Here is a 26,188-nt window from a genome sequence, read left to right on the forward strand (position 1 = left end):
ACCCGCTAAAGACCGTTCTCACTCTGCCTGGAGGTTCTCACTCTTTGGAAAACGACATAAACACAAAAACTATTCGACGGATGGTGATTTCGTTTCCCCAATAAATTTACAATGGATATGTGAAACGATGAATAGTGGGATGACTTATAGTGGGACCCCCTGTCCCAAATTTTGCAAGAGCCTTAAGCTTTATTGATAAAATAGTAAAAACAATAAAATAAATTGGTGCAAAGTAACAAATAAATGTATATATGTATTTAAAACATAAAGATATAGGGTCAATGACAAAGGAATAATGTAATTTTCCAAAACTGTGGAATGCAAGAGGACACCCATAAAAGCCTTCAGTGGAAAGCGACTTCGTCTTTTATCAAGATCAACAGATGTTCATGAATAAAGTTTCAGGAAAAAGCTCAAGACATCACAAAAATTACAACTCCAAAACAATCACCCGATGACATAAAAGCAATCATTTTCTTATCCTTGAAGGTCAAACTGATAAATCAATTCAACAAATGATGGCCAAACTGAAGGAAACCATAAGACAAGCTTTGGAAGCAAGATGGCATCATATGAGTGACAAAAACCTAACGCACCTGATGGCTGCTTCATGCTCTGCCTCCCATCAGGTGTCAGAGGCAATGGAGCTAGAAGGTTGACCAGACGTAGAAGGCCAAACACAAGACTGTCGCGAGTCACCTCGCTGCTCACGCCAAGATGACGAGAGTCTGCCGCCCGCATATTGCCAGCGTGTCCAAAAAGACCACTGAAGCAGGAACGAGACGCCACTGAGCCGTCAAGACCACTACGCGTCGTGAGGCGCTCGCCACTTGCGATGTAAGGATGAACAAGTGCTGCCGCAGACTCGATCACACTCAAGATGGTACCCACAGAGACAGCCTCGAATGACTGCTCAAGAGAAAAGTCCAACAGCTTGAGCTGGGCATCAAGGGGGCCAGTGCCCATGTGAAAAGGACCACTGTAACGAAAATCATCGAGCATCTTCATCGATCTTAGTAATAGTCATTCATTTGTGCTGTGGTTATTCCAATAATTCCATTTAAAGACAAAACAAGAACAACACTTCCATAGCAGCAAGAATGACAATATAATTTGACAGAGAGAATAAGTAAAGCAAACAAATAGTTATGGACCAATAAATAAAATCAAACAATTATTTTTTTTCCTGTTTCTGAGGAAAAACAAAATTGGTGGGGGTTAGACAAATCATATTCAAATTAGTAATATCTATAAAAAAAAAATAGGACCACTGGACCTGTAGCTTATCTGGGCCCTGGCCTACTTTTGTAACCCAAATTTGGTAGCATTCTGACTGGTAGGTCTGGAGAAGAAGATTTTTGAAGGAATTTACACGATTTTCACAAGAAATTACGAAGTCCACCATTTTGACACTTCCGGTCAAGTGATCGGCATGACGTCCGAAATTTATCATCCCTACCCTGGCCTAATGTCGTAACTCAAATTCGGTACCATTCTGACTGGTGGGTCTGGAGAAGAGGATTATTGAAGGAATTTACGTGACTGCCATTTTGACAAACTGACGGTCACGTGATCGACATGGCGTCCACAATTTAACATCAGGATCCCGTCCTAATGATGAACCAAAATTTGGTAGCATTCTGACGGGTGGGTCTGGAGAAGAAGATTTTTGAAGGAATTTACCAAGTTGCCATTTTGGCCGACTTAAAGTCACGACGTGACCGGAACGAGCTTTGCAATCCCCTTTACCAGTCAGGAGTGGAACGTTACTGTCAAATTTCAGTCGGATTGGCCCAGCGATTTGGCCGGAGAAGTGAAAATAGGAGACGGACGGACAGACGGTGCATGATAACAATACCTTTTCTGGAATTCGACTTCCAGATAAGCTAAAAATTATGAGCAAATTAAAAACTTTTTATGGAGCAAGATTTACACTGATTTGTGCCGATCTACCACTCCATTAATCAAACTATAAAATACAGTGTAGAAACGTAAAGCAAGCTTGTATTTATGACACAAAGAGATTTGACGTAGCTCAAGCGAGTTTGGACAGATACCAACACATTGTGCTTTGACATCAAGCGAGGTTTTCACGAACCTGTCTGAAGACAACATGTGCACCAAGCGTAGGAGAAACTCATTGAAAAGACCTGGATGAGACGAGGACAAATGTATCTGAAGCCTTGACAGCAAGCCCTGCAAGGCGTGCAGGACGGTTGGGCCAACCTCCTACAACCGAACACAAGAAGCAAACAAACATCAAGGAAACAGGAAAGGTGCTGGTGGAGAGTAAGCGTTGAAATAGTCCAAAATGCGATTGTAAATTACAAAAGCCAATAATTGTTATGTGATGCATTTGTTTGCAATTATACGTGAAAATACTCCCCAGAGGTTAGTTTTAACAATGCTACGCAAAGTAGAGCAAAGTCAATGGTGTTCCATTGCAAATCCCCACACTTTCCCACCTAAAGCAAAGTTGGAAGATGGCAAAAAGTTCCACCAGGAATGACCCAATATCAAATTTTGAGTTAAATTTTTTTTTCCCATTTTGACCCGTGACCCAAAAGTCACCACCCCCGGGGCATGAACCAAAGGTCAAATCCCAAATAATAGTTACAAATTTCATGCATTCCCCAATGCTAATTGCATATCCAAAGTTTAACCAAGAGGGGCACTCTTCGACGTTGAGACGTCACCAGATATGCCTCCGCCAACATTGTTACATCATCATACATACTTGTACCAAGTGCGATTTCAATCCCTGAACCCAGATTTAAGATATAAAATAATTTTTGCCGCCAGACAAAGCGTCCGACCAAGTTAGAATTTAAAACATATATCCCCCATGACCACTAGATCATAACTGTGACGCCTCACATTGATTGATGAAGCGGTTCGAGAGAAAGAATTTTTTAAGGACTTTTGTTCAATCCAATATGGCTGCCAGACCATGTGATCTATTAATTATTCGTGAACATGCTGGTATCCCCAAGGCTTGGGGGGAGCATGTCGGTGAACTTTCCCCTCGATCACTCAAGCCGTTCTGGAGAAGAACATATTTAAAGGTTTATTCTTCAACAAAAATCATGTAACCGATGATGTCATAGGTGGAGAACTTTTTGTTCCTCATGGATAGGTGATCATACTTGTAAAGTTTCACCTTGATCTGTTCAACCATTTCAGAAAATAAGATTTTTGAAGGTTTTTATGTTAAAAACAATATGGTCGCCAAACCACTTGACAGATGATGTCATCAATTCCCCCCCCCCCCCACAACCCCCATACTATTTAGCCTGAGATGACCCTCAAACATTTTCATACTGATCGGATAAAGCATTCGGCGTACGCAATTATGACGTCATAATGAGGCCACCGATGACAGCATCAAAAAAAACAAATCACTCGTTTCCCATAGGGAGGACTTCACATGTGCCAAGTTTAATATTTTTTTCCATAGAGCGGTTTCAGAGATAGAGAGCTCCAAAGTTTTTTCTTTTTTCCAACATTGCTGCCACACCACATGACCTATGACATTATAATTATCATTAAAACATTCTTAATGACGAGTCACACCTATGGTGAAAATTTCATGTCAATCAGATAAGCGGTTGCAGAGAAAACAGAAAATTAGCACGACAGACGGGCAACCCGAAAGCATTATGCCTCTGATGACTTATTATATGCTTCAGTCACATTTGGCTTGGCGGCCGTGGGGTCTAAAAAAATCTACAGCCACTAGCAATTATAGGGCGGTCGCAGTATTTCCACGGTCACACAATGTAGCAGTCACATCTGTTTTTATTTTTCGGGTAGCCGCAAGGGGTATTTAGAAATTGTGGAGACCGAAAACGTGGGGGTGCCATACGGTCTTTGATTTGATGTTGCACGGTGACCTTAGGGCGTCCCTGCGGCGGCCATATAATTTTCAAGGCAGACGCAAGGTAGCCTCAAGGTGCCCTCAAGGCAACCGCAGGGGAGTCCTAAGGCGAACGTGGAAATAGTGCGGCCGCCGTAATTTTTGGGGGGTTGGAAAAATTCATTTTTCATTGATAAGAGCCTTCGGAAAACGCACGAATAACGCAAGCCCACCGTACGCCCTACGTACGGTCGACGTGGAACACATCTACGTCATGGCTCCGGCTTGTCGAATTGCTACGGCCAACCGAGAAATGAAAAAAGTTATAACTCGACGCTTTAATTCCACGGAGACCCCTACAGCCTGTAAAAGATAGCCATGCGGCGTAGGACCACCCTGAGGCCACCTCAGAAACTCTGCGGCCGCCGCACGTTTCTGTCAATTCAGGGGAGGGGGGGTACGGCCGCTGTATCCTCGCCGTAGAGCAAATGTGACTCATGCTTTAGTCAGCGGAGGCATTAAAAATGTATTAATATGTGCCAGTAATTGCATTTTTTTTGGTATTTGATCGTTTGACCCTGCCCTGGGGGGCAGGATCAAAATGGCACTGCTCTTGCACCTTCATGCCATGTGGTGATCATAACTAAGTTTGGTGAATTTCTGCCCAACTGTTTAGGAGGAGATAGTGTGACAGACAGACAGACAGACAGACCCGATTTCAGTATCTTCCCGTTTTTTTTTTTTCAAAAAGTGTGGGCATCATTGAAAAAAAAAAAGTCATAATAATAATTATGAAGCTATCGTGGGAGTAAATTATGCTGGACATTCGCGAGAGTGCAACCTGGTGGTAGTGGTAGCGATGGTGATGGTGATGAAATACCTGACAGCTGCTGGTAGTGTGAACACTCCTGCCAGAAAGAAAACGCTGCAAAGCGGCCACCAGGTTTGTATCAGACACCATGTCCTGGGCGATGCTTTCTGAACCTGCCATATTGAGTGAATGCAATCAAAGGATTCCGATTAACGGAAGTCTGAAAAACGTCACGAATATCGTGACAGTGCACACGGGTGGAATCATAGTTTAATGTGTGAAGTAAATCACAATGCAAGAAATGAAGGAGAAATTTGAAAAACAAAATGTCGGCAAATTGAGCACAGAAGAATAATGTACCTGAAAACAAGAAAATGATGCAGTGATAAGAACTTTAAATCACCACTTGATGACTATTTTTCCTTGCCAACCCGATAAATCTTCCTCAGGTCGTTCCATTCGAGCAACAATAAATGGTTAACGATGACGATAAATATGTGACGATTGACGAGCGGTGCGGTACGGTGGTGGTGAGCCAAAGTTATTCACGGACTGTTTATCTTCATTATCGTCTAATTTGATCAAATCATATACCAGGTTCAAAGTTCAAAAGCAATAATATTGAGGTGCCTTCATGAATGACAAACGGTGCAAATGCAAGAAGGAACATAGGTCTCTCACCAGATGGTGGTAAATTGGTCATGAGAGCCAGACTCTGTAGTGCCAGGCACCAGGTCACCAAGCTGGTGTTGGGTTGCCATGCCAAGGTGGCAAGCAATGATGAAATAGATCCTGACACATTGCAACAAAAGGAGGGGAAGGGAACAACCACTCCACCATAAGAAGTTAAACAATTTTAAACATGGCAAAGCAGTCGACCTGAAGGAAGAGGGCGCAGGTTTAAAATGTATGTTCTGGTTTAATTGATATGTCAAATGAAACTTAAATTGTGATTCAAGTAAAAGCCCCTACATGTGTATAAAAATAGAGAGAAAAATGCAACACTAATTACAAAACTCTCAGACCTTCATTTGTCAACATTCCTTCAATTTACAATAAACCTAATTAAATGCCATACTGGAAGGGGATAACCTAAAAAAAAATTTTTTTATCAGTACTGCATTAGCCATTCCAGAGTTGTAGGCCAAGAGAAGGAGGAGGGGTTGGGGGTGTGGGGGGGGGGTTGGGGACTCAGATTCAAAACTGGTTATTTCACTTTCATAATGCGCCGAGATTTTCCACTTCTTTTGTTTGTCCATCTACAGCCGAGGTCGGCAACCTGCGGCCCGCGGGCCAAATGTGGCTCGCGAGCTCCTCCCATGTGGCCCGCGGCCTGGTTTAGGTTTCCGACGCCTGATCTACAGGGTGGGGCAGAAAAACGGGAGATTAAAAAAAAACGATTTCTGGGTACCGGTATAATGGGAAAACTACATGTCACCTTATTACGACACCCTCCATCCTCTTGTCCACATCATACGATCGAAATATTTCCGGAATTTTTTTTTGGAGGTGCTGCGCCGCATCATGGGAAACATGCATGGAAAACAAAAGGAATGCCTGTGCAGAGACGGAGGTCACCTCGAGGATGTGATCTTCAAGAAATGAATGGCATATGCTATGGACTTGAAGATGGCATATTTATAATTTGGAAAATACGAAATGTCTATTTAATTAGTGAATTTTTTTTTTTTAATCTCCCATTTCTCTAACCCACCTTGTATCTGTTTATTCTCCATCTCAAAATGTCCAAAAAAAAATTCACAAATTTAGGTAAAAATTGGCACAGCCCTTCGCAATGGGAAAGGGAGGAAGCAAGGAAGGGAGGAAAAAAAACATTCTCATAAGTATTCCTGCTCTTGCAAGTACAATGATATTTACGATAGGTATTCTTACCCTATCGATTAGCTGGTTTAGCATTTGCATTTGAACCACCTGTCTCATGACGTCGGCAAACCAGGTTCAAATCCTACATACATACATCGTCCTTTGTCTGATAATTTCCTTGTAATTAGCCCCCTACCAGGTGGTCAGCCTGGCTGGGGACTAGTATCTTGGGTGCTGACCGTCCATCTGTCCAGAACCTCGACTCTAAAATGACGACCAATTTCTTTCATATTTCAGCACATGTATGCAATAATAACTGGGGGCAAGAGGCAAGTAAAATAATTTTGGGATCGGAGCCAATTTGGAAGTTTGGGAATTATTTAATAATATTTTATAGGAGAAAATATTAGCCAACATACAGGATTGTATATATGTTTTTGAAAATCATTATTTATTTAAATATACATAACCATCTCCACTTCCAACGACGTACCACATTGAAATACATATTTATTTATGTACACGACCATATAGTTGCCAACTCTATGGCTTTTGGCAGTAGTCTACCGCTTTCTGTGCACACAGCCTACCGATTTTATTGCCCAATAATAACGAGAAATACCGTTTTCACAAAATAACGTCTCATCATAGTTTTTGATAGATTTTCACGTTGTGACAACGTTTCTATCGACCTTCGGGTGGTTTCCCTAGATGTTGCGAGAAAAATCATATTCGTAATCTCATTGCATTTGATTGGCGACGGCTGCTATTTAAAGTAAGTGGCAGCAAATGACAAATGCCATCCCATTTACAAGCATTATTGACGAGCGAAACGTAGGATGTTTCTCTTTGGTTGACTGACATGATGCAACTCAGAGCAAAACATTGTACCAATGAGAACCATGTCTGTGCTGTGTTAGCCATATTCACGAGTCGCGTGCACAGTACATGCACATACAGAAGCTGTTGGCCAAGGCGAAGACAGTGACCTACCAAACTCTTCGTGCTCGGGACCAAGCATCCAAGTGACATGAGGTAATTGCAGTAGATATACCTAAAGTCTGACTTGGCCATGCCCTATTCTCCAATACAAAGTTTATCTTTAAATTTGAGCTTACCGTTTACTCATCAAAGCATATGTTAGACAATGTAAAGTCCAAATCATATTCACAAGTTACCTCTCAATAAACAACTTAAATTAAACAGGAAAACATGATTATTTGGCTTTGTAAAAGTGTGTCTTAGCATGTACAAATTTAAGGTAGAAATTACAAAATGTCCATACCATGGGAGGGGGGGGCACCCCCTCTCAGACACCCCCCCCCCACCTGGTCACTTCTCTCCCATTCTTCAAGATATCTGTTCACCACCATCTCAAGTCATTCCCCATCCAAAACCATGATATTTTCTATATCCGTTAAACCACCCCCATCCCTCCCAAAATTTTGTTCATGTATCCATCTTGTCCATTCCTTGCGTTGTCCCCTTCAAAAAGCTGTTACCTACATCCCTTGTTTGTCAATCTCCATCTACCTTCTCCCTCTACCCTGCTATTGGCACTTCCCCTTTCTCCTGCTGTTCCCTTTGTGATGTTTTGTCCTGGTCTGTTGTGTGCTAGCTCTTCCATGAGCCTAGACCATGTATGTATGTATGTATGTATGTATGTATGTATGTATGTATGTATGTATATCTGTATGTATGTAGAATAAATGAACAACAAAATAGAATTCAAGATGAATGCGTTGATGGATATCCCTCCACCTACGTATGATGTCAACCCACTGTTACATTTGATCCCAATTAAAGGTCACATGGAAAAGGAAAAGTCATATGAGAGGCGAGAGTGAGAGCGAGAGTGAGAGAGTGCTACAAAGAGAGAGATAAATAGACGAGAGACAACATCAAATGCTTCCAACTCAAGTTGTAGTCTGCAAAATGCTTTGCAAAAGGCACATGACCTTTGGGTGGCCTTTGACCTGTTGAACCTAATATTGAAACAGTTCATCTTTGTATTACAGTCCATACTGCTGGCAAGTTTGGTTGCAATCCCTTCAGTGGCTCACAAGTTTTTGTGATAACAAACACTGATAACGGATGGACACATGGACGGACGGACGGACAACCCGAAAACAATGCCTCCGCCTTCGGCTGCAGAGGCATAAACATACACGTCAAGCAATTAAGTTTATTCAAATAGGGTGGAGCAACTGGACGATGATGCGGCAACTGTGAGACCTCACCCTGACTGAGAGGAACTGCTGGTTGACGGCATGCTGAAAAGCTATAGAGCTCCGAGCCCGTTTCCACAACTGCAGCTGGTCCCATTGTCTGGCTCAATGTCAACCATAGATGAAGTAAGGAACCAAGCTAAAAGAAAAAAAAATACAATAAAGGTTAAAAAGGATTTGGCACACAAAAAACACAATATTATTTGTTGTGCAAACTGTAGGCTCACTTGCAAATGGATGTTATTATATCTCAAGCAGTTGATAAAACCTGAATGGCTCAGCAGGAGGAAAACTCCTTTGTCCAATTGATCCAGTCACATACATGGTGTGACATTGTTGTGGATTGTTCAAAGCAAGACGTAAAACGAAAGAAGACAGGGGGAGTATGAGCTGAATGGGAGTATACACCGGTAGTGGTGAAGTTGCAGAGACAAAATTTGACCCACTGAGCCGAAATGTGAACATCACATCACAAAGAACAATTACATCTCCCTAATTAATTCACAAGTCTGAACCCAGGAAGTCTGAAATTGCAAAATTCTGAAGCGGCACTGTTGCTGTGCAGTGAGAAAAAAAAATAAAAGGTTGGACATTATTTCAGTGAAAGCAAAAGAGTAACAAAATAAAACTGATATCCCCTTCTGTACAGGGTCATATATGATTCTGAAAAAAAAAAAATTATAACCCAGTTTAGTGGGAGGTAATTAAATTGTGATTTTTGAGAACTTTATTTCACCATCTTGAACACATCTTCTAATATATGGTGTGTGTGTGTGTGTGTGTGTGTGTGTGTGTGTGTGTGTGTGTGTGTGTGTGTGTGTGTGTGTGTGTGTGTGTGTGTGTGTATAACCGGGCGTAGTGGTGTGCGCCTGTAATCCGGCTACTCAGAGGCTTGGGTTGGAGGATCGCTTGAGGGCGGGAGCTCTGCGCTGGGCCGCGCTATGAGAGGGTGTAGGGCAGGCCGGAATCGTGGCGAAACCCAATCCTTATCCCTGTGTCGTAAGAAGCGACCAGGGTTGCGCCAGGAAGGTCATCCGGCGTAAAACCTGTGCCAAATCAGTATGCGGATCATAACGGATGATCCGCAGTGGCGACCCCTAACGGGAGCAGCCGAAAGACAAACAACAACATGTATGTATGTATGTATGTATGTATGTATATATATATATATATATATATATATATATATATATATATATATATATATATATATATATATATATATATATATATATATATATATATATATATATATGTATGTGAGTTTATGTCTGTGGGTGGGCCACGCCTTCCGGCTCCTTTCCATCCAGCCGTCCAGAAATCGCCGCCGTCATTTTCACTATAGCTCAGATTGTTTGTAGGCCTCTGATGTGCATTTGAAGACTGAACAACGAGCCTCCGATCATTAAATGAAGATATCGTTTTGAGGAAACAAAGGTACATTTCGATTACAACTCAAACGAGGTAATGCACGTTTTGTCTGCATGAAGCGATCGCAGCAGCTGTCGGATATACACTGCCCAGTGAAGGTATGTTAATTCACAAATGCAGAGGAAAGAAAAAACATTTGTGGGGCATCAAACAGTTACTTTCTGTCTGCCAGACAGTGACATGGCACTTATAACTCATTTGCTCACCAGAATTTACAATGACTGTTACAAGCAAAATGATATCCCATGTTTGCTTCCGTGCAAGGTTTGAAAAAAAGACGTCTGGCCCAACACATGACGCCATTACGCAGCGGTCATTTTATTTCTTTGTTTTAAGATAATTGTGCTGCAACAGCAGGAATTTGAGCCTTTGTATAACATACTAAAACTCATGGAAAAATGATACAATAGATGGTAGAGAATACAAAGTTTATTTGCTGATTACGATGACAGGGAGAACAAAAATAGATTAACAAGAGCAGGAAACATCATGCAAACATGGCAGTTTGTGTGAGGTGTCTCACTGCCGCCGAATCAATATAGAAAGCGTGAAAATATATTAAGCTGAGGAGTTAGGAAGGCAAAATAAATAAGAGGATTAAAAGCAGCGGGACAAACATGATGGTTGAGAGGTAATGCACACTTGCTCGAAACTGCCTAGCCTTGGTTTGAATCCTGACTCAACTATAAATAATCTGTCCTCTCAGGTGTTTCACAGGCAGGGCAATTCATCAATGTGTGTACTGATCCTCGGATGCATGTTAAACTGGGTGGCACATCTGCCGGATTTTCAACCCTTCTCCCCTCCTCTTTCCTCTCCTCACTCTTCCCTCTCACTCCTCCCTCTTCCCTCCCACCCCCTCTCTCTCCCACTACTCCATCTCAGAGTGAACAGAATAGCAACAAGTGGTGAGGCTTCGCTCCCCCCCCCACCGCCACCTTCCTTTCCTTTCTCCCTCCCACTCTCCTCTCTCTGCCACCCCTCTCTGTCTCTCCCCCCCCCCTCTCTGAATATTTCCATCAGCAAAGCGACCCCGCGTTGCCCGGCAACGCGGGGTGTCTCTGTTAGTCACTTATATCGGTAATTGAATAACAAAATGTAAGATGTACATACAAAAGCTATTTGCATAAGAGCACATTGGTGAAGTTGTGCCATAATCACAGCTTTAGGAAGAAGATTAATGTCAAGGTTTATTATAGAATCAGTCATAACTGCATTAAGCAACTCAACAAAGCTTGTTAAACAAAGCTTGGACAAAACAAGAAAAAGACATTTAGGTTTAGCAGTAAAGAAGCTGGTCGACGAGTTGCATGCAACAAAACAACTGAAGACTTGGATAATTATGGACATGTATTGTGTTTTATCAACTCAAAGTTGACAAGAACATGTTTCCTGCGAGGGGAAACGAGGTTCTGCTGGCCATTGCGAGCATTGGCCTTCCCTTTTGCTTATATGAAGGGCTATTGATCGAAACGTCACCCATAACTTGTTTCCCACACCACGAGCCTTCACATTACTCGGAATCCATTGGACAATTATCGACTTCAGTTCAAAACGAGAACGGCACTCGATAGAGCGCATAATCTCGCCTTGTACACTCATTCTGAACAAAAATACCATCGTTAACTGAACACACTATTATTATGGCTCACTGCTATTATGGCTCATATACCCATATCATCCATGCACCCTATTATGTCACATACATTGTCATTGTCAGTAGCTTTATTGATCACATCATCGATTAATTACTGGGATATTTAACAAACACTTTTGTACACATTAAGGCTGAATTGCATCAATGAAGGTGAATATGAAAAAAAAATTCAAACTACATTCCCCATGGCTAGTCAATCATGTGTATGAAGGTTTCACGTCGAATCAGCAAAACCAAAATTGAATCATCTTGTTCTCATCACCTACGCAACTCATCCACCAAGTTACCAATCATAACCCGTCCACAACTTTTTGAGATACTGTGCTGCACAGTAAACACTTAAATATCATGGGGGTTAGGTTAAACCACAACAATTAAAACCAAGGGACTGTTAGAAAAAAAGGGGTTTGGTTCCTGGGCTTCGAGAAAATATTGAGGAAGGTTGGCGGCAGTCAGAAATAAACACATCACAATTGAAATAAACACGTAAAACTAGAAGGGCACTCGGTGGAGCACATACCTCCACCCAATGCCTGATCCACATGAACATATCTGGCCCAATACATTTTTGGAATATCATGCGATATATCGTTTTTTGCCCGATCTCTCAATGGTGAAGAATCACTTGAAGAAAAATTAAATAAGTCTGCTATCCAGATCCGGATCTGGATCTTCACCAAAATCAAATCAGTTCGCCCTTGTCACACACCCAAACTGCCCACCAAATTTCATCCAGATCCGTCCACTTTTTGAGATATCCTGCACACAGACAGACAAATAAACAAACAATAAAGACGTCGTGCAGAAAACGGTACTTACAAAATCCACCTCCCTCTCCAAAGGTTGCCGTGGATACATCAAATTGTCCATTTCATAAAGATTAAAATTAACAATCTTTATCGAAGCTCAGGTCAATCGGATGAAAAATTATTATTTTTCAGATTGAAATTGATTTTATAAGTTTGACCTTGAGTTGACCTTTAACCTTTTAACTTCAAAATTAGTTGCTTTCCCAATTCAGTGATGCACTATTCAATTGCTCTTTGATTTTCAGGTTAATCGGATGAAAATTGACAATTTTTCTGATGAAATTTGATGATTTTAGAAGTTTGACCTTGAGTTGACCTTTGACATTTTGACTTCAAAAATAGTTTTTTTTCCCCCAATTCAGTGATGGACTATGGAATTGCTGTTTCATCCTCAAGTTAATAGCATGTAAAGTGACGATTTTCCAATTGAAAATTGATGATTTTAGATGTTTACCCTCGAGTTGACGTTTGACCTTTTGATCTCAATAATAATTGGTTTCCCAATTCAGTAATGCACTTTGCAATTGCTGTTCAACTTTCAAGTCAATCGGATGAAAAAGATGACGATTTTAGAAATTTGACCTCAAAATCAATAGGCTTCTCAGTTAAGACTACCTCTACAATTTGGTAAAGTTTCATGACGATCGGTTTAGAATTGTGACCTGTTGGCGATTGACAAACAGACAAACAAACAAGACAGACGAGGTGAAAACATAACCTCCTTCCACCTTTGGTGGCAGAGGTAATAAGGTGATTTTTACAAAACAGCGAGGTGGGTGAGGGTAAGAACATTACGTACTGCACTCTGCTGTAAATAGAAAACACAAGCGTTAGCTCGGGATGATGATGATGCTGTTAGAGCTGGGAGTGGTGAGCATGGAGGGGATTCAGTGATCGGAAGAGCAGCATTGGCTTTACGACTAAGTCACCTGCTGCATTACCACATAGGATTAGGGTAGGGTAAGATGATTCTTGGCTGCCTTGAACCCTGGAGCAGATCTTTCCTGCGTGGACAGGAAGGTACGAGCTGGCATCCTCTTCCAGAATAATCCTTTCTCGTTAGCGTTAAAAACCTGCTTCGGCATAATCCCTTCGTGTTGATAAGTTCAATGAGCTGCAGTGGGTACCATAGTTTTTGGCAGCATCATGTTCTGCCGATGCTGCTTTCCTGACTAATTTTACGTGATGGAAACCATAGCTTCTTTTGAAATTCTCAAACCAGCCCCAGCTGGCGTGGAACTTGTGGATAGCCATGGTTGAATTGGAGTCTACGACCCCGGGTGTCTCATGGAAGCGTTGGTAAATGCAGAATGATTTCTACAGTATCACCGGTCCACACACAGGCACTTTTTTGTTTGTCTGTGCAATTTTTGGATTGAGGCACTGTCCTCAATCCAAAAATTAAGGCTTTTTCCAACCTTTCAATAAGAGGATCACGGGACTGGATTGACACTTTTTATTTTGCGGATCGCTGGCAGCAACACTTGCACAAATATTTGTCTCAATTTAATGGATATACCACAGTCGATTCATTGATCCCGTAATGGCAGCCCAAAGATTCTGCACTTTCACCGACATTTTTCTATCTAACAACCTACCTAATAACTCAATTTTTTTCACCCAACATCATAACCTTTCTCTGCCTTTTGGCACAATTAATTTTGTCCATCATTTCATGTTTGGGCACCATTAAAATTGTGCACAAGAAATAACAAAACGCTTGTAATGGGAGGTAATCGTACATGCAAACACAAACGATGACTCATCTTAGGATTGAAAAAACCACGATTGGCCAAAATGAAATCCCGTGATAACGAAATCGGAACAAAATAGGTTGCCCGCGATTGGTTGAAATCCATGATATTCAAACCCTTGATATTTGAAGGTTTACTGTGTATCGTTTTTGGACTCATCTTTCAATGGTGAAGAATCAATTAAATAATTATCGTATCCGGATACAGGTCTTCACCAGAATCTAATCAATCCGTCCTTGTCGCACATCCAACCCGTCTACCAAGTTTAGTAAAAATCCATCCATAACTTTTTGAGATAATCTGCTCAAAGACAAACAGACAAACAGGGGTGAAAACACAACCTCCGTCGATCGTTGGTGGAGGAGGTAAAAATGATAAGTAAGAAAAAAGAAAAGAGGGGCTGTGCTTAAAAAAAGTGCTTCCAAAAGAGCTTTGGAACATTCAGTATAGAGTCAAACTTTCAACATCTACAACACAAGTACTTGACAGATCATGCTATCATTCATTACTGGAAGCTTTGAAGCACTGCCTAAATTTGACCGCCAAACTTAGTCGCAAAGAAAATTCTGTTATTGGATTTGGGGATGATATCCTCCTGCTTCTCAATTAAAACTTCAATTTCTGTTTTTCAGCCTTGAAGGTAAATTAATTTGCATATGCAGTAGCTTATTAGTGATTGCTTATGTTCCTCTAAAATGTTCCTCTAAAAAGTAATTCTTTGGACCTTCTCCTTCCTTCATCCAATTATGCCATGTACTTCCGCCTTGTCCCAGCCATGGATAAGAGAAGACCCTGACATTCATTATCTTGAAGCATACCATCAACATATAAAACATGACAGTGAAGCACGCTCTAACTCTCAGAACAACAACTGGTGTCAGGAGTGGGATTACGACCCTGTAATAAAATATCTTCTTCTTCTTTCGGCTGCTCCCATTAGGGGTCGCCACAGAGGATCATCCGTGTGATCCACATAGTGATTTGGCACATGTTTTACGCCGGATGCCCTTCCTGACGCAACCCTGGTCGCCTCTTACGACACAGGGATATGGTACACCTATTCTCACCGGGGTATACACCGGCCCAGTACACTGGTACTCATTTCGCCGACCTCGGAAGGATGACAGGCTGAGTCAACCCCCTGGTGTATAATTCAGTGGCCCAACGGGGCTTGAACTCAGGACCTTTTGGATCCCAAGCCGCTGCCCTAACCACTGCGCCAACACCAGGCTTCCTGTAATAAAATATAGGGTCCCAATAATTAGCTGAAATAATATAGAACTTTGTTATCATGTCTTTCTTTTATAAACTGAAAGTTCTAACAACAGTTACTTGAATAGGAAGATCCTGTGATGCATGCAGTCAAATAGTTGATGCAGGTTTCATGTACAAGTTTCAGGGTTACCGCACACATTCATCACACATCTTTGTAATTACATCAAGCAGGTCTCCGTTTACATAAAGTGGGAGTTAATGCAGAGGATTCTTCATCCAACACATTAATTTACATCAAGCAGATAGTTGTTCAGATAATCTCAGCATTATCACTCATTCAAGCATGACCATCATGCAAATCCAGTAAATACTTGTAATTAGATGTAATGGAGCATTCATTGCCTTGTTATTTCTGCATTTCAAACGCCATCATCATGCCAAGTGTTTTTCAGCTCATTCTTCTTTACTTTAATTTTGACTCAAGTGCTCAAATAGACCAGTGTTCCTGTAGTCTGTGAAAGGTTAGGTTTATAGATTTTCAAACATTTAAACCCCCAGTGTCCCTTTCCTCCATTTTACTCAAATTACGGTCAAGCTTGTTTGAAAATGAAGAATTTGAAGATCTTTTTGCAGATAGCTGAATGTTCAATTCCTGAAACCTTGTGCAAAATCGTATTGTGAACGAATGTTGAGGCCCATTTATATTATGACAAGTTGCTTCACCACGTGATGACACAGGTTCACAACCAAGCTATTGAGGACTGGTATGGTTTGTTGTGACCAATGTTCCTCTAAAATGTAAATGCTGCCAAACTTGAATGGTTTTCAAGGATTAGATATTCAATTTGGGAGTTATGAGGGCACTAAAAATGGTTTCAAAAACTTTCCAAAAGGTGTACAATTTTTCTTTGTACAATTTTTCTCAAAAACCATGTTAATAAAAAGGGGAGCAAGACATAGTGGAAAGACTTATAATACACAACACCCAAGAAAAAGCAGCAAGTGAATTCAAGCACACATTACCTGCACTTGGTGCAATTGGAGAGCAGCAAAGAGACGGTTAAAGCAGGCACTTAACATGGGTGCAGAAACCGATGGGCCAGCTTGCTGCAGAAACTGCAAGAAAGCCTCAGCAGAGCTGGAGGCTGGGCGAGTTACACCTGCTGATAGGTGCACGATACAAGGAATGGGTATGCAAAATGATTTTTGGGAAAGAAAGAAATATTATTCAATAGTGGACACAGCAGCTTTTCAACTTCTCCAACCAATATATTGGAAATATTTTCAAAACAGAATAAAATTCACTATTGATGTCATCAACATAGATAATGTTGCCACTCAGCCCAAGGATAACCATCAAAGAAGCTCAAACTAAACTGTCAACTGTCGACAGAGAGGGAGTTGAAATAAGTACCAACAGCTTCCAAAAAACAGCAAAGTTCCCTGATGGCAAAAACTACCAAACAGATGGTGGGACACATGAATTCAATTATCATGTTTTCATAATTGATCAGTATAAGAGCCAGGATTCTCCAGCCAAGTGGAAAGACAATGAACAAGCATGAAAAATACAGAAAACTACTAGCTCAGGTTCAACTAATCAACACTCAATTGATAGTAACAGTGGCTTCCACCAGCTGTGAAACAACAAAAACAGGTGGAATGGAGGATGGCTTTTAAGGTTTCTTAGCAAAACAGCAGGGAACAAACTCACGAGCAGGAGACGTGGCTGTGAGAGCACGGAGCACCGAGTCTGCTGCCACAGTCGCCATCATTTTCAATGCCAGCTCGGCCTGCTGCTCAAGCCCGACTTCAAGCCGTGCATCTACTGCTGCAAACGGATGCAACAAGCAAGTACACACAGAAACAGGATCACAACAGGCAGTTCAAATGGAAATTTTTTATCAAAGAACTCAAATATTCTTATGAAGAAATAAAAACAAAATTTAATTGCACGTAAAAGAAAAAGTAACAAAGGGTAACCTTTCAACAATATGATAACATGGAAGAACTGCAAAAGCATGACAACAGCTGCCAACATTTTTTGTATAAATGAAAAAAACGGTATGATAAAAATTACCCCCGTGTGGGGGTGACGGTCATCTCAAAAAAACCACAAGTTCTCAATGTTCAGTTATGACCGAAGACTACTGTGCAGTTCTACTGCGCAGCTCAAACTGCGCAGTTTGGTTAAAGATGACTCGGCATTTTGGCGCACGCGCACGAAATTATATTTTGAAAATAAATGCCGACGTTAACATTTCGGGTTTTGAAACTTTTGCACCTTCGGCGGAAAATGTATAAATATAAAAGGCTAAAAATGTGTTTTATATTTATATTTCATTTCTCCTTCCTTCCTTCTTTGCAAATCACATCGGCGTTTTTGTCCATCTTCCAGATCACATGACGATCAAACGGGAAGGAAATTCAAAAATCTGTCCGGTTAGATACAAGATAATATTTTTTACTATCAGAATCAATAAACAGTTGCCGAATATCTTGTAGAATGGCAGACTAGATAGGTTTTGAAAATGGCGATTTTTATAACTTACGTGACCTCGTGACCTCGTCCCTGACCTTGAACCCGGACAAAAATTATATCGTTGTGCAACACTCATCGACCTCTACCCACATACTAAGTTTCATCAAGATCGGAAAGAAAAATTGTTGACGGACGTACGGACGGACGGACGGACATTTGGTCATCTCGGTAGAGATGACCGAAAAAGCAGACAGTCGAACCAACCAAATTACCTGACCTAGCTCAAAGTGATCATCTTTATCATAAATCCTGACATCACACACACAGAGGAGGAATTGTTCACAGACGAGAGGAAAAATAATTTCACAGTTCGTCGAAAAATATTACTTCATTGGAAACAATTCATGAAAATATTATTTATTGGGGATTAATTCAAAATATTTGAGGAATATAATGGGTTGTTTAAAGGTAAGGCTATATTTATAGAACATGTACTGAAAGAACAGTATTGGAAATAAATATTGAACGCAAATTATAATCACATACAGGAGTCATAAAAAAACAACCCCCCAAAAAAAAATGAACACTTGCCACAAAATTGTGAATGTTTGTGTACTCCTGGTATAACAAAGTATAAAGAAAGGTGAAAAAGTTGTACAACGCACTAGTCCTGTGTGCATGGGAGGAGGGTGAGGGGGGTTGGTAGCAGGATAGCCACGAGGTAGACTCGCCTCTGTGATGAAATCTCTGCCAAGCTACTGTCACCATGATGTTTCACAGGCAAAGCGGTTCAACAGTGCGTGCAAACTCCTGCGGACTTACATTAAGCTGGGTGTCCCATCTCTAGCATTAGTTAGTGGACGTCAAAGATCCCCTCGTGTCTTCCAAAAGGTTACAAAATGCTTGCCATCTCAGAGTATGTTTTTTGTCTGGACAGCAGCTTCTGCACTATAAACAAAATAGACCAGGTGGTTTGCAGACTTCATGTGAACAGCTTTCTTTGAATGCCAAGGGCAACGAGCAACAGTGTGTTTTGTAGTGTTACAATAAAGAACTTGTCTTGCTGGTGAAGGCAAGTATCAGTCTGCATGAGTGGACAGGTAGAATAATAGATTAAATCAACAGAATAATGAATGAGGTATGCTGCTGCTATTGAAAGCAAGAAGCTGATGTTTCAGGCGTTAACCGTGAAAGAAAATAAAAACCAACCCTAATCAGTCTTTCATACAGCTCCTATTCAAATATTTAATCTCGTTTGCATTTATCCAGAGTTAAGTGTCTTGCACCAGTCAAAACCTGAAATTTCTTGAAGTCTGGTATGGGTATTTCAGGAATGGGAATCATCACTAACTGCCTGCACTTTTAAGAACTCGGAGTGGTTTTGCACTTTCTGAATGGAAGGATAACAATCACTTTGGTGGATTGGTTGGTTATGTAAATTACCAGCACATGGAAATGCTCCAATGAGGACAATTTTAAATGGGTGGCAAACCTGTCGTATTTGCCATTTCCACATTTTTGGCCATTACCATTTTCATAATCGTTACCCTCTGCCACCAACGGTGGACAGACGTTAAGTTATGTTTTCAACCCTGTGTGTCTGCTTGTCTGTGAACATGATATCTCAAAAAGTTGTGGACAGATTCGGACGAAACTTGTTGGGCAGTTTGGATGTGTGACAAGGAAGAAGTTATTCGATTTTGGTGAAGGTCCGAATCTGGATCTGAGAATTTTTCACCGATTCTTCACCATCGAGTGATGGGGCCAAAAACAATATATAGCACGATACCTGAAAAAGTTGTGCATGAGTTTTGACAAAACTAGGTGGACGAGTTGATTAGGTGACAAGAACAAGCTGATTCGATTTTGGTTCAGGGCCAAATCCATATCAGGTCTTTCAGTGGGATGTAAAACGTAAACTGTTCAGCTTGGCAGAGATATGTGCTCTACTGAGTGCCGTTCTCGTTTTCAATGCTTTATGCTGTGTAGATATTATTAACATCTTAGTGTAAAATGGAACAGATCTCAAAATCATAATGAAGAGACCAGCAGGACATGGGACACTGCTACCATGGAAATAACGACGACGACTAGAAATGATCACATTGCTTTTGTAGTTTAAAAAAATGAATGTCGTCTTTCTTTCATCAGTTCAACAATGAACAATGAACCACCACCTTTCCCCAACCAACCTTGGTTACCTTGTGAGACAAGCACCGAAGCTATATTTGGGGCACTCTTGCTGCCATTTCCATTGTTGTTGTTGTTCCCGCTGCTACCACAGGGTTTGCTCATTGAGCTTATCTGTGGAGGGTATCCAAAGCTGGTGTTGTCTGGCCATCCCCAGTGCTCAGGCCACGAAGAACTAGCAGGCTAACAGAGGAGGCACGCGCACATGCACACAAACACAAAAAAATATATATTGGATGAGAAAAATGAAGGAAATGTGCTGGGAAAAAGAGAAAAGAATAAAGGTGCTGGGGAAGAGACCAATAAAGAAACACACTGGGGAAAAGACCAATGAACAAATGTGCTGGGAAGAGACCAATGAACAAATGTGCTGGGAAGAGACCAATGAACAAATGTGCTGGGAAGAGACCAATGAACAAATGTGCTGGGAAGAGACCAATGAACAAATGTGCTGGGAAGAGACCAATGAACAAATGTGCTGGGAAGAGACCAATGAACAAATGTGCGAGGAAGAGACCAATGAAGAAATGTGCTGGGAAGAGACCAATGAAGAAATGTGCTGGGAATAGTCCAAATGAAGAAATGTGCTGGGAATAGTCCAAATGAAGAAATGTGCTGGGAATAGTCCAAATGAAGAAATGTGCTGGGAATAGTCCAAATGAACAAATGTGCTGGGAAAAGACCAATGAACAAATGTGCTGGGAATAGTCCAAATGAAGAAATGTGCTGGGAAGAGACCAATGCACAAATGTGCTGTGAAGAGACCAATGAAGAAATGTGCGAGGAAGAGACCAATGAAGAAATGTGCTGGGAAGAGACCAATGCACAAATGTGCTGTGAAGAGACCAATGAAGAAATGTGCGAGGAAGAGACCAATGAAGAAATGTGCTGGGAAGAGACCAATGAACAAATGTGCTGGGAATAGTCCAAATGAAGAAATGTACTGGGAAAAGACCAATGAAGAAACATGCTGGGTAAAAGACCAATGAACAAATGTGCTGGGAAAAGACCAATGAACAAATGTGCTGGGAATAGTCCAAATGAAGAAATGTGCTGGGAAAAGACCAATGAAGAAACATGCTGGGTAAAAGACCAATGAACAAATGTGCTGGGAAAAGACCAATGAACAAATGTGCTGGGAAAAGACCAATGAACAAATGTGCTGGGAAAAGACCAATGAACAAATGTGCTGGGGAAAAGACCAATGAACAAATGTGCTGGGAAGAGACCAATGAACAAATGTGCTGGGAAGAGACCAATGAACAAATGTGCTGTGAAGAGACCAATGAACAAATGTGCTGTGAAGAGACCAATGAACAAATGTGCTGGGAAGAGACCAATGAACATATGTGCTGGGAAGAGACCAATGAACAAATGTGCTGGGGAAAAGACCAATGAACAAATGTGCTGGGAAGAGACCAATGAACAAATATGCTGCGAAGAGACCAATGAACAAATGTGCTGGGAAGAGACCAATGAACAAATGTGCTGGGGAAAAGACCAATGAACAAATGTGCTGGGAAGAAACCAATGAACAAATATGCTGCGAAGAGACCAATGAACAAATGTGCTGGGAAGAGACCAATGAACAAATGTGCTGGGAAGAGACCAATGAACAAATGTGCTGGGGAAAAGACCAATGAACAAATGTGCTGGGAAGAGACCAATGAACAAATGTGCTGGGAAGAGACCAATGAACAAATGTGCTGGGAAGAGACCAATGAACAAATGTGCTGGAAAAACAACAAAGAAGAAACATGCTGGGAAGAGACCAATGAACAAATGTGCTGGGAAGAGACCAATGAACAAATGTGCTGGGAAGAGACCAATGAACAAATGTGCTGGGAAGAGACCAATGAACAAATGTGCTGGGAAGGGACCAATGAACAAATGTGCTGGGAAGAGACCAATGAACAAATGTGCTGGGAAGAGACCAATGAACAAATGTGCTGCGAAGAGACCAATGAACAAATGTGCTGGGAAGAGACCAATGAACAAATGTGCTGGGATGGGGAAAGAGACAAATTAGAAATGTGGAAGGGATTAAACAAACAAAGAAATGCAGAGGGGGCAAAAATGACCATGAAACACGGAGTAGTTTAATGCTAATTAAATGCTAATTCAAGCTATACCCCAAAAATTGGGGAGAAAATTAACTAAACAATAATTTCATGTTAGAGTTTTTTTTTTTGTTTGGCAAAGTTTGATTCAAACCTGCTGAGGCTCACTAATTACAATCCAATATAAATATAAATCATATACCTTGAAAACTTTGGTGGCATGTAGATCCTCATCAAGGTCGACATCAAATGGAAGGACATGAAGTTCGGAAAAATCCTGTAACATATCCAAATCTTTGTCCTTGTCCATTGGTGATGGCGAAGGGGGGACAGCTGCAAAAGAAAAACATTATTATTATTTCAATATGGCCACATTTGTTGAAATAAAATAAGGAGCATTGAGTGAGATAATATTTGGAGCAATGACCATGATATATCTCCAAAAATGGTGAACGCACACCACCACCCCCCCCCTCCCCATTCCATCCCATCCCTTCCTCGCCCACACAAACAAGCATAAAACTTTTTTTTTTACAGCTTTAGCTCAGAATAACTTAAAATGAAGAATCTTGGGTCAAAAAGATTTTTTTTAAGGTAAAATATTTCACCCATTTTTGTCATGTGTGTGGCAATTGTGCTCCTAAACGTAAAATATCTGACACTAAAACATTTAAAAGGTGGGCTGGACTTAAAAATATAACAAAACAACTTTTTTGCAGAATAGGGCAGGAATCATGTTCGCAAGTAAATTAGAGAAAAACATGAATTGAAAATTGAAGGCAATACATTAAAAAAAATAATAATAATAATTTCAGGAAGTTTCAAGTATGAAACAATAAATTATCTTGTAAGTTCAGCCAACATAATATATAATCAACTTCCCTGTTTATTCAACCTGTCATTGACTTTTTATTTCAAGCAAAGCACTTGCTGGTCCCTGCTCGCGCGTCTGAACTTTTCCAAAATTATTCCGGAATGGGGGTATGAAGTGAGAGCAACAAAACTTTCATGATTGATGAAGTTGAGACTGAAAGAAAGACAGACAATTTAGAACTCAATAAGCCATGCCTGTGATATCGGGCGTGACGGGCTCGCTCTCAGGAATGTCTGGAAGATTGAAAGAAGTGGATGGCTGGGGGTCGTCCTCAGCCTCTACAATGGACACCGCGACAACATCTGGACAAAGTAATACAAAAACAAGCAAAGAAGAGAAAATGAGCATTTTTACTTTCGTAATATCAAATAAGGAGAGTTTGTATTTTGGGACAAACGCAGAGACAGTCATGCAAAATAATCATCACGATCTTCATTGATGGTGTCCATGTGACACTTCTCTCGAGACTCAGCCAATGTCATTATGGCACATTGACTCCAAAGGTACATCCCTAGTGTTAATAAATGGTCTTGAAGCCGCATAGCTGTACATTAAGTATGTTCACACACATAAGTGCTGCTTCCCAATAGATTAACTCTCTGTCAAAGATTACTTGCATTGTTTTCAGGTATTGCTTCATCTTGTTTAACAACCATTGCTTCAATGTAATGAGAAGACAATATTATCAGGAGTTTCAGAATTGCAGATATGTTACCCCGGAAAGATCGATCTTCCACCAACGAGCCCTCATCGACAGCGTCGACTGCACCACAAACCTGCAGCTCCCCTGTGAACAAGCAGAAATTGCAGCATGATTGATCTAATGATTAACCAGCATTATTGACCAAATTAAAATCAACATCTCTCTGGCTATTCTCAGAGAGCTGCTTCAATGCCGGAGAGTCTGGCATTTCACTCAAGCAGATTGGCAGGGACCATGAGCAGCAATCTCTCTTCAGGACTGGTCTCGCATATCCACTGCGCCTGGTGGTAACTTGGCCTGGGAATTCTTCCACAGAAACATGCTCTCTCTCGATCATAGATTCATTCCATCTCATCTTCAATTATCCTACCCCTCTTCCTGCCCATGCTGCACTGAATCCGTTGGTGAAGCAGTTGCTCTGAAATAACTATCTTTCTCTTCCGATCGAACCTTTCTCTTTCTCTTCCGATTTCCGAAGGCAAATCCGATCAATGGCAAGATCCATTCTCAGGAAAGCCAGAAAACATCTGTCGAACCTCAAGAATGAACTTTCAAACTTGGCTCCCTCCGCTAAAACCTGATGGCACCTTGTTAAGTCTGTCTCTGCAATATGCTCCCCTTCCATCCCTTCCCTCTCTTCAAATGGCAGCACAACTAACTCTGCTTGAAAGGAGGCCGAATGACTCAATTCTGTGTTTGCTTCCAAATCGAGTGTCCCCAACCCCTCATTCTCAGGACCCATCCTTCCCTGTGGTACCCATCTGCTCCTGTAGTCTGTGTCTTTTGCACCTGAGAAGGTGGAGAAAGTCGTTTCAACCCTCGACTCCGACTCTGCGACTCGACCGGACAGCATCAGTTCACGTGTCCAAAAACCTGCTCTGCTGGTCTTGCACATCCTCTCTCTGCCCTTTTCACCATGTCATTTGTGCTATGTCATCTTCCATCTGCTTGGAAATCTGCCAACATTACTGAAAAAAAGAAATCACAAGTTCAATCCTGACAAATTTCACACTCTCACGATCTCCGAAAAGACTGTCTGGCAAACTCAGCCACCCACCTACTTCCCCCCCCCCCACCCCAAAGCCCATCTACTTTCTTAATAATCCTCTTGAGGAGGTTCAGTTATTGAAACTCAAGGGTCTGACTATCACTATCAGCCTTGATCTTTCTTGGGCAAACTACATATCAACGTTCGCCTCCAAAGCCATCCCCGAACTGGGCATCCTCCGTCGTACAAAGTCCTTCCTTGGCACGTATGAATTCTCCACCGATAAGGCCTTCATCCACAGCACGATGTAGTTCTGCGCTTCCCTCTGGGCTGGCCCCTCTGCCTCACTTCTTCCTCAGCTTGAGGCCATGGAAACCAAGGCCTTCAAGATTAATGAAATCTCCTGCAATGAGGCTGAGCTTAGGTGCTTATCACTTCACCATCGCAGACAGGTCAGTGGTCTCTCTGTCTTCTACCACCTCCTTTCTGGTCTGGCAGTTTCTGCTCATTCTGTGCTTTGTCCCCCTCCCTCCCTCCCCCAACTCCCAGGTCTCTGCAGGGCCCACACGGTCCCCGATTCCCCCTCTTTTGGTGAAACTACCTAAATCCAGGATCGCTGATCACCTCCACTCATTTGTTCCTCTTTTTTTTCCCACCTGTGGAATCAACTTCCACATTCTCTTCAATCTCATTCTTCCCTTCAGATCTTCAAGACAGCTGTTCACCATCACTCAGATCATCCCCAATCCAAAAGCATGATCTTTCCTTCCCTAGTTAATTAACCCCACCCAAAGCCCTCCTAATTTTCCAGTTTTTCCACCTTGGAGTTTCCTTCTCCATGCACGCGTGTTTTACGTCCTGCTTTTGTCAGTTGCATCCCGATCCATTCAATGTACTGGCTCATCCACGAGCCTCGACTATGAATACAAAAAAATAAAAAAAAATTCAATAAGATCCCTAGAAAGGTGAATCACATTGTGAAATTATTTGAATTCAAAGGCTGAGCACAACTAACACCATCTTGAGTGCAAAACATCAGGCCACAAAGAGGTACCACGCTTTGTAGAAGACCGAGTTATACCTATCAATATGTCCTGGAGCATGCAGATGAGGGCATGCTGTGCCCAGGCTCCGCCCCACGTCACGGTTCCTTTGTTGAAATCAGAGCCAACGACGAGCATAAAAAGCCTCTCCAGTTGAGTCTCCGTGGCCAGATCACTTAGGTATATGGCAGGCCGTGTACAAGTAGCAAGCCGAGCTAGCACCTGGGCATCAGGATAGAGGAATCAAATGCATAATAAAACAC

The 26,188-nt window shown here is 41.5% G+C and overlaps 1 protein-coding gene across 11 annotated transcripts in view; it reads right to left on the reverse strand.

The window, feature by feature from the left end:
* Positions 1–26,188, reverse strand: part of BIRC6 (baculoviral IAP repeat containing 6) — a 443,632-nt gene that overhangs the window by 278,518 nt on the left and 138,926 nt on the right. For 6 of the 11 annotated variants that reach the window (XM_085888090.1, XM_085888088.1, XM_085888080.1 and 3 more), the window contains 12 exons: positions 25,964–26,147; positions 23,907–23,978; positions 23,386–23,493; positions 22,520–22,650; positions 20,260–20,440; positions 17,300–17,416; positions 16,609–16,748; positions 8,732–8,858; positions 5,349–5,459; positions 4,737–4,840; positions 2,099–2,229; positions 597–979 (listed from right to left, as the gene is read on the reverse strand). In XM_085888090.1, the coding sequence (XP_085744216.1) occupies positions 597–979; positions 2,099–2,229; positions 4,737–4,840; positions 5,349–5,459; positions 8,732–8,858; positions 16,609–16,748; positions 17,300–17,416; positions 20,260–20,440; positions 22,520–22,650; positions 23,386–23,493; positions 23,907–23,978; positions 25,964–26,147 (1,789 nt within the window). The remainder of the gene's footprint in view (positions 1–596; positions 980–2,098; positions 2,230–4,736; positions 4,841–5,348; positions 5,460–8,731; positions 8,859–16,608; positions 16,749–17,299; positions 17,417–20,259; positions 20,441–22,519; positions 22,651–23,385; positions 23,494–23,906; positions 23,979–25,963; positions 26,148–26,188) is intronic. The other 5 variants (XM_085888086.1, XM_085888084.1, XM_085888085.1 and 2 more) reach the window with 4 other exon arrangements.

The sequence above is a fragment of the Eptatretus burgeri genome, chromosome 7 (genome assembly GCF_056783735.1).
Source record: "Eptatretus burgeri isolate ZD-2024b chromosome 7, Ebu_testis_v1, whole genome shotgun sequence".
NCBI classification, from domain to species: domain Eukaryota; kingdom Metazoa; phylum Chordata; class Myxini; order Myxiniformes; family Myxinidae; genus Eptatretus; species Eptatretus burgeri.